This window comes from Anneissia japonica, unplaced genomic scaffold, assembly GCF_011630105.1.
Source record: "Anneissia japonica isolate Jap-2015-1 unplaced genomic scaffold, ASM1163010v1 scaffold1884_len437306_cov177, whole genome shotgun sequence".
Classification (NCBI taxonomy): Eukaryota; Metazoa; Echinodermata; class Crinoidea; order Comatulida; family Comatulidae; genus Anneissia; species Anneissia japonica.
This window is the reverse complement of record NW_022753199.1, coordinates 369,733-377,659: the sequence shown is the minus strand read 5'-3', so window position 1 is coordinate 377,659 and position 7,927 is coordinate 369,733. Positions and strand designations below refer to the sequence as shown.

The 7,927-nt window shown below is 34.6% G+C and overlaps 1 protein-coding gene across 1 annotated transcript in view; it reads right to left on the bottom strand.

Moving 5' to 3' along the window:
- Positions 1–7,927, bottom strand: part of LOC117122747 — a 78,218-nt gene that overhangs the window by 42,351 nt on the left and 27,940 nt on the right. The window contains exons 10-19 of the mRNA XM_033268454.1: positions 7,436–7,471; positions 6,780–6,899; positions 5,829–5,951; positions 5,224–5,400; positions 4,727–4,897; positions 4,513–4,635; positions 3,376–3,504; positions 2,820–2,962; positions 2,302–2,469; positions 599–784 (exon numbers count right to left, since the gene is read on the bottom strand). Of these exons, the coding sequence (XP_033124345.1) occupies positions 599–784; positions 2,302–2,469; positions 2,820–2,962; positions 3,376–3,504; positions 4,513–4,635; positions 4,727–4,897; positions 5,224–5,400; positions 5,829–5,951; positions 6,780–6,899; positions 7,436–7,471 (1,376 nt within the window). The remainder of the gene's footprint in view (positions 1–598; positions 785–2,301; positions 2,470–2,819; positions 2,963–3,375; positions 3,505–4,512; positions 4,636–4,726; positions 4,898–5,223; positions 5,401–5,828; positions 5,952–6,779; positions 6,900–7,435; positions 7,472–7,927) is intronic.

The window sequence follows — 7,927 nt, the reverse complement described above, 5'->3', positions numbered from 1 at the left end:
GCATGGCCTAATGGTTACCACAGATGTACAGAATAAAAAGATTCGACACAGGCTCTGTAGAGGTGCATTTTTTTTCTTTTTTTTTTTTTTTTTTTGGTGATCCTTTTAAAATTGAATGAAATGAAAATAAAATAAATTCCACTGTTCCCTTATTTTTCTTTCCCTCGTACGTACAAATGAATGTCTAGAGCAAACGATAACTAATGACGGTAGACTCTATCATTATTTAACGATGCTTATTATCAATTTGTTGATTTAAAATTTAGATTAACCATAGCAAAATGTGTTAAAGTTTTGTTTTGTTTTTTATATATGGATTATTTTTTTCGTCTGGATCTAGTCAATGGGAGGTTCGAAACCCACCCCTACTTTATCCTGCAGCCCTCGCTTAGTGAGTAGCGCCTAAATATTTTCACCATTCCGAATTAAGTACTGACATGCTTTTGTTCGACAAATAAATAGTATTCAGATCATTCACTATCGGTAAAATGTGCACAGAATGAAAATGAAAAACATTAAATAAAACCAAAAATGGTTTATAAAGTTAAATTTTCATTGGTTATATCAGGGAGCAAATGGTTAAATGAATTATACGTACTTGGTTCTGGTAACTAAAGGCAGGTACTTGTGGAAGTCTATACCAAGTAATAAGTAACATCCATTCAGCCTGAAATTCTGTTTTATCAAAACTATTTTCTTCTGACACTGGCGAACTCCTGATTTGGTCTGTAACAGTTTGCAGCATTTCTTCTGTGCCAGCAGATGGATTTTCCTTATTATACACCTACACAAGAACGACATTAGTAAACATTACTCTAAAGAATATAATTACCATATCGTTTAGATATTAATCAATATTAAAACAGCAAGATTTAAGTTAATCTTACTCTTTCTTCTTATTTAAAATCTTCTTCACATTTTGACAAAATCAATATCAGCAATGTTGTTCCTTCAGGCACTTTGATTTTTAAAAAGGGTAAGGAGTATCGCGTAACATAATCCACTTTACAGTGAAAATGTCTATGTCTTTACATTTTAATGATAAGATTTGTATAGCGCCAATTCCAAATCAATGCTTAAAAACGTTTAGAGTTATTACCGCTCCTCTGGTCGCTGGATAGCATAAACCAGCAAACCAGCAAAATTTGGACCAATTTTTAAAAATATGGACCCATTATTTGTGGGACCATTAGAAAAATTGTGTGGGACAGACCTAATAGATGGCTACCCGGAATTGAGTACAGTCAATGCCACAACCCATTTATACTCCTGCGTACAGAGACAAACGCAAACAAAGTACCTTGCCTAAAGACACAAGTGACTTGCACAGCGAGAATTAAACCCCCGACTGCTTCTAACAAATTTTACAAATTTAGGTTCTGCCACTTGGCTACTCTATAGCTTATACACGTCTACTCGATGCACCTTTATGCAATCAGAGTTATGGCCAAGTATAGTATAAATATCAATGTTTATGTAAATTATTAAACATTTAAACATTGAAATACATTAGGCATAGTTCGATTTGTGAAAATGCCTCGCAGATTACGTTTTATTGTATAACAGAGTTCAGTCACAATAAAAAATATTTATTTATAATCTGAAAATATTATGGACACCATTGTGTATATCCATAACCCTTCAACACTAATCATTTAATATGCCCAACGTATCATGTGGTAAAAGATGATGCAAGTCTCCTATGTACATAGGCCACTCTACTTTGGGAACACATATAATCTTAAATACGGATTCAATGCAATTTTCTAAAACATCATTCTTAAAAACGTAACAGGAAACGTGTATTAACCATTAGTTTTCACTTCTTTGTATTTACAAAGTAAATGTACTAACAGCAATTGGAAAGGGCACTAGATCACTTCACAGTCATTTCTTACTTAAACTAAATAACAGATACTAGCCCTATAAGACTCGTGTATAAATACATTTCTCAATTTACTTTTATCTATATGTATAATTATTGTAAAGTGCAACGTCTAGTCCCGAGCGCATAGAGACCATGTATTATGCGCTATATAAGTCTCCAACCATTACCATTACCATATTAACTATGCTAAGGACAAAATATAACTAATGTTTTGTAATTGGCTTCAGTTACTGCATTGTGTTTTATATTAATAACAATGTAAATATTTAAACACAAATGAAATAGAATTCTGAGGAACCTATATAAAAAGAGTAAAAGAAAAATAAATATCAAGGTAATCCTTAATTGGAAAGAGAGAAAATAAGGAATGGTGAAGTTTAAAAAACGAATCCAAGTTGTTAAACATATCAAACCTGATAAAACACATCTCCTCCAAACTCTAAGGACATGTCAGCATCAGCCCAGAAAGGTGCAATTATCTGTTCAGAAGTGCTTGACTGGAAGCCGCCGATCACAGGATGAGGATAGGAAAACTTTTCGTCATTGACACTTGACAATACTACCACTCCGTTATCTGTGAACTGGTATAAACACATTTTTTTCTATTTTATTTATATTTTTTTTTGTTCTAATCACTAACCGGTTCGCTCTCTTTATTCTATTTTTTTCTCAGCGGTCTAGTAAAACACTAAATATCAAATATAACGTTGATGTCAAATTTAATGTTAAGAGTAGAAGCGGAGTGAAAATGACTTTCTCTCATAAATTTCGCTTCCTTCTCAAAAAATGTACAGCCTCACCTCTAGCAGGAAACTCGGCCTCGGGCCCAAATTCTTAGAAAATTCAGTAAGTTTTTTTAAGAATATATAAAAAAAAAATTATAAACATATTATCTCATATTTAGATAGCAGTAAGGCGATTATATACTTACATATATGTTATAATAGAATGTGCTTCCAAACGGAAAACCGGTAAGTGGCTCGATGTTTGGTGAAATGACGTCACGACCAGAACCCACTTCCTGCCTAAGGCTTGTGTCCCCATTTTCGACACCAAACGGCAATAACACGATTTCTAATAATTAATTAAAAATATTTAGGTAAGAGATATTTCTTTCTTCAAAGGTTGCGTTATGTCTCGAACAATTTAGAAAAGTACAAAGTAACAGGCCTATTATAACACACAGATAAATCACATTCAGTTGGCTTAAGTTCTTTCTCTATAAGAATAAAAAGTGTAGCTGCGTTAGGCTGCTGTAGAACAATATGAACGAAATGACAGAAGCACATTTAAGACTGTATAACATTTAATCTCTGGCTTTTGTCCACACACAGTGGACTTCATCAGCAGACTGCCTCATGATGAAGTCCACTGCGTGGACGAAACTAGGAATTATATTTTATACAAGTTAGTCTAAAAGTGTTATATTTTGAGTGCATTTACGTGGTTTAAAATAATGTATTAAGCAATAAAAAAGATGAAATTACCTATACACATCTCTCCATCTCCTCTATATCCCTCATTACAGGAACAAGTGTATGAGCCTATTGTGTTTGCGCATGATCCTGCAGGCAACGATGCACATGTGTCTGTATCATTTGCGCACTCGTCGATATCTGAACAAGCAAATTAATAAAATGTGACTGTAGTTTAAGTAAGGATTGTTCATAAACTTTGACGATTAGGATAGAAGATGTAGTTAGCAAAACGGGTAAGGGATGATGCCAGGATTTGCCAAACAACGGGTCTGAGGTCACCAACGGAGAAAGCAGGGGGCGATTCTAATACGAGAGCGTAAGTGGGTGTGTAGTCGGGCCTCGGTTAAAATCTCTCGGAAGTGATCCAGTAATTCGAAAAAATATAGAGGGTTTCAAAGGCTTATTTAATCGATTTTAATATCTACTAATATGTAAAAAAAACCCAAAAAACAATTGTTCTTATCTCCGTGTATTTTTCGCCCTCACAGGGGAGGGAATGGGAAGCTTTCCCCGACAGAGAGCCTTTTCCATTTCCCCTCACCACTGGCATCACCCTTAATCTGCTGCAAGTCACGTGTACATGATACTGACATATCAGGTATGTGGTCCCTCTATGCTTTTAACATTGTTTCAATTATGAAATACAAGTCGATATTAAATGGTGGAAAATATAATCTTTGTTGAGGATAGGAAATATTATTTTGGTTGAATCTTTCATTGCCAGACTTCCCATTTCGACACAGAGACGAGAAATACAAATCAAGCTTTAAAATTGGCATTTAGAAATGCTTAAATCCCATGTAATAAACAGTTTACTACTTTTCAAACAAGAGATTTAAAAACTAAACAAAAGTCTTTGGTTCCACCACTGTTTCTTATTTACTATAAGTACATCTACCTTTTAAAATTATTAACATTACACTGGAGTTAAAATAAATATAACTAAAATGCTGCCTCTTTGTTGAGCCAGATATGAGGACATAATGCTTAAAACTACGTAGGCATAATACAAAAAAAATAATGTGATGCGTAATTAGAAAAGTTAATCAACGTACGCCGTTTCTACGGCTCTACTTTTACGTTTTCTAAGAGGTCATGATATTTATGTGTGAAACCAATGATAGGCCTGCACTAAAATTCACAAACCTTCACATGAAATCCCATCGCCTTTATATCCAAAGTTACACTCGCATCTATATGAGCCCAGCGTGTTAATACAGGCAGCTTTGACGGAACAACTGTCACTTTCTTCCATACATTCATTTATATCTGAAAGCAAATTAGAATAAATGTTATTCTTCATTTGTCATATATTAGGTTGTCATTTTTAAATAGACTTAATGAGAATACATCAAGTTACCTCTACACATGATTGTAGTTGTTGTGTACTGTCCGTCCATACATACCGCAGTCACAATACTATTTACATCTGGTCTAAATCCACCTTCACAACTGAAAGTGATGTTTTCACCATGAACAGTCGATCCCGATACATATCCATGCACAGGTGGAGTTGGCAAAATGCAGTTTTCTATAAACACATAAATACATCAGTAAACAATGCAATATATCACTCACATGATATGTAAGCATACGCATATACATTACGGTACCTATTTAAATATAAATAATGATGATGATGACGATGATGATTATGATGACAATGATGATGACAACAAAGAAAAGTCAAATCATAAACAATGCACGACGTCCTCACTGCATGATTTCTAAGGGGTACTCATATTTAGCCATAAATATAGAATAGGCCTATAGGCCTATATTATAGTGCATAGAACACAGTAAAATAATATAATGTAATTCGAAGACAACCGCTGCATCAACCGAGCTCCAACATACCATGGCAGGTTGGAATGTCCAAAAATGTTCCGTCAAAGCAGGTACTTGATTTGGATCCCTGCAAAGTGTATCCGTCATCACAAACAAAGTCCACAGTCGTTCCGTTCCGATAGAATGTGTAGGCAAATGATTCGATTAAATCACCATTTTCTGGTGCGCCGGGTACTGGACACTTTCCTATCAAACAAAAAATGAAGCTGTCCTTGTTATGGTGGTGAAATCATCGCCTGCCAATCTTTATTGACAAAAACACGTGACATGCATAAATATAGCTATGATGACATCATGTCATGAGTCACCATGGGCCTTCATGACCATTTTTTTCGTCAAAAAAAATTTGATATTATTTCTCTGATCAATTTTGGTAACCATGCATTTGAAATGAAAATTAAATGTGTAGAAGCCTTGATAAGTTATATACTATGATAGGTGCGCTGACGTTATTGAATTAATCCTACTGATCGCTCCCCATCAAGGAACTAAGGGGAAAAACAAAAGTATGCATTATTGTCTGATTCATGATATTCTGTTTTGTTCATATAATAGAAGATGTGTTTACAATATAATAACATAATGTAATGTAAAACTATACCACAAAAAATTACCTTCACATAGTTCTGGAGATTCGTCATAGTTATCAAGACAATCGTACGGATACTCGTCGCAAGTGTATTCATCATATGTACATAGGCCAAATGGACATCTAAAGTATGAGGGCGGGCACGTGACTGGAATAAGATCAATTCGTAGAAGCTTAATACTGCTAAAATTTGTTGTGAAATGACGTGTGACGTCTAGCCGTTTGACCAGACTGTTGTATGAATATTTGGCGAAATTCCCTAGGCTAGCTTGTCAAAAAAAAAAAAAAAAACTATCGCGGCCGGCCAATCACTGCACACCAGACGATTGTCGGTCGACGGGATTTTGCAGAACGCAATGCGACGACGCACGCGCAGCGCAACGGATCGTTATTAACGACGATCCTTTCAGACTGCCACCGACAATCGACGGCAAACGGCGTCGCGTCATCTAGCGCTCACAAAGGGGACGGAGTTGGATTCGTCGTACGACGATCGTACGACGCAGTGAGTGCCCGAGTTTATTGAACATACTGTAATATCAAATTATATTTAACATATATTATTGCATGCTGAATATTAGCTGAAATGCCGACTCAAAGTGCACTGAAACGGACCACTATCAAAATATTAACAAGAGTTAAATATTTTAAATAGCCTCTCGAGATCGTCTGAATAGTTACCTACAAGAAAAAAAGTGTTTTTTCTGGTTTATTATTATGATCTAGTTTTGATCATTAAGTTTGGTTTTGTCATGGAAAATTAAATAATGTTTAGTTAATAACTAATCGATTTCTTACCTTCAAGGTGTGTATTTATAATAATATTACTCAACAAAATATTATATGCACATTTAATTGTGAGCTTTAATTTACATACTCTTCCTAAATCAGGTTATGTTTTGCACATATATTTTTAGCACCTGTGTATAACCTATTTCTGGTACGATTATTGGTAAGGTAAATGTAAAAAAATTACCATTGCATGTGTCAGCTGACTCATCATAGAGATTGTCACAATCGGGGAACCCATCACACAAAAATCCCTCATCAATACACATGTCTGATTCACCACATATAACTTGACCATCAGGACAAGCTAAAACAAAAAAATCATCGAACATGACAATTAACATAAAATATATATGTGTACGTTTTGTTGTAGCGGCTTCTGTTTAGTCTGTCAGTCACTCATGTGGCTTCCAAAACAATAAGACCGTACCGCCAAATAATGAAATATATGAAATGCTACAACCTTATAATTTGCTCAACCCAAGGCCTAATGCGTAGAAAATTGTACGCTAGCAACAATGGACCTTTCTGACGTGTCAATCAAATTTAACAACACTGACCAATCAGAACAGGGCCTGGACGACGCGCTTGTCCTAGAAGCACACGTGTGTGCGTATGTTTTTACACTGCCATTTTTATGAACAGCAACAGCATCAACATCATCGTCATTATCTTCAAGATCAAAATAGTGTCTTATATAATAATAATCATTGAGTATTAAATAATAATTTGAACACAATATTATAAATAATAACACATCATATCAACATACTATTTTGTTCACTGTAATATTTTAGAATATAAGTATTGTACTCTATGTATATTATAATGTACATAACTTACGATTTGGTGTTGTTGAGGGCGCTGTTGTTTGAACCTCTGTGGAAATACAATAATGATCCATCAATTTATGTTATCATATAATAACCTCATGATTAAGATTTAGCATTATCACCATCATTATCAGTATATAGTGCTTCACGTCAAAATAAAAAAAATATGTACAGCATGGTGCTGTCCGATTGTCTTGTAGTTGTCTGCTGTTTTTTGAGTACTACGAAGTACGTATTGCATTAAATTATTAAATATTACTGTAGCCTATGGCTAAAAAAAATCAGCAATAAAAGGCAGGTTTTAGAAATCGATCAGGTAAAAATAAATATACGCCTGGGTAAAAAGCATGCAGTAAGCTAAGCCTAGCATTGCCTTATTACTACTGAGTGATATGTTCCATATTGAAATTGCATATAGTGGAGTGTGATATATTTAGGTTATCGTTTTAAAACCACTGATGCAAATAATTGTTTAAAGCCTGTTGTTTGTATTGCGACATTG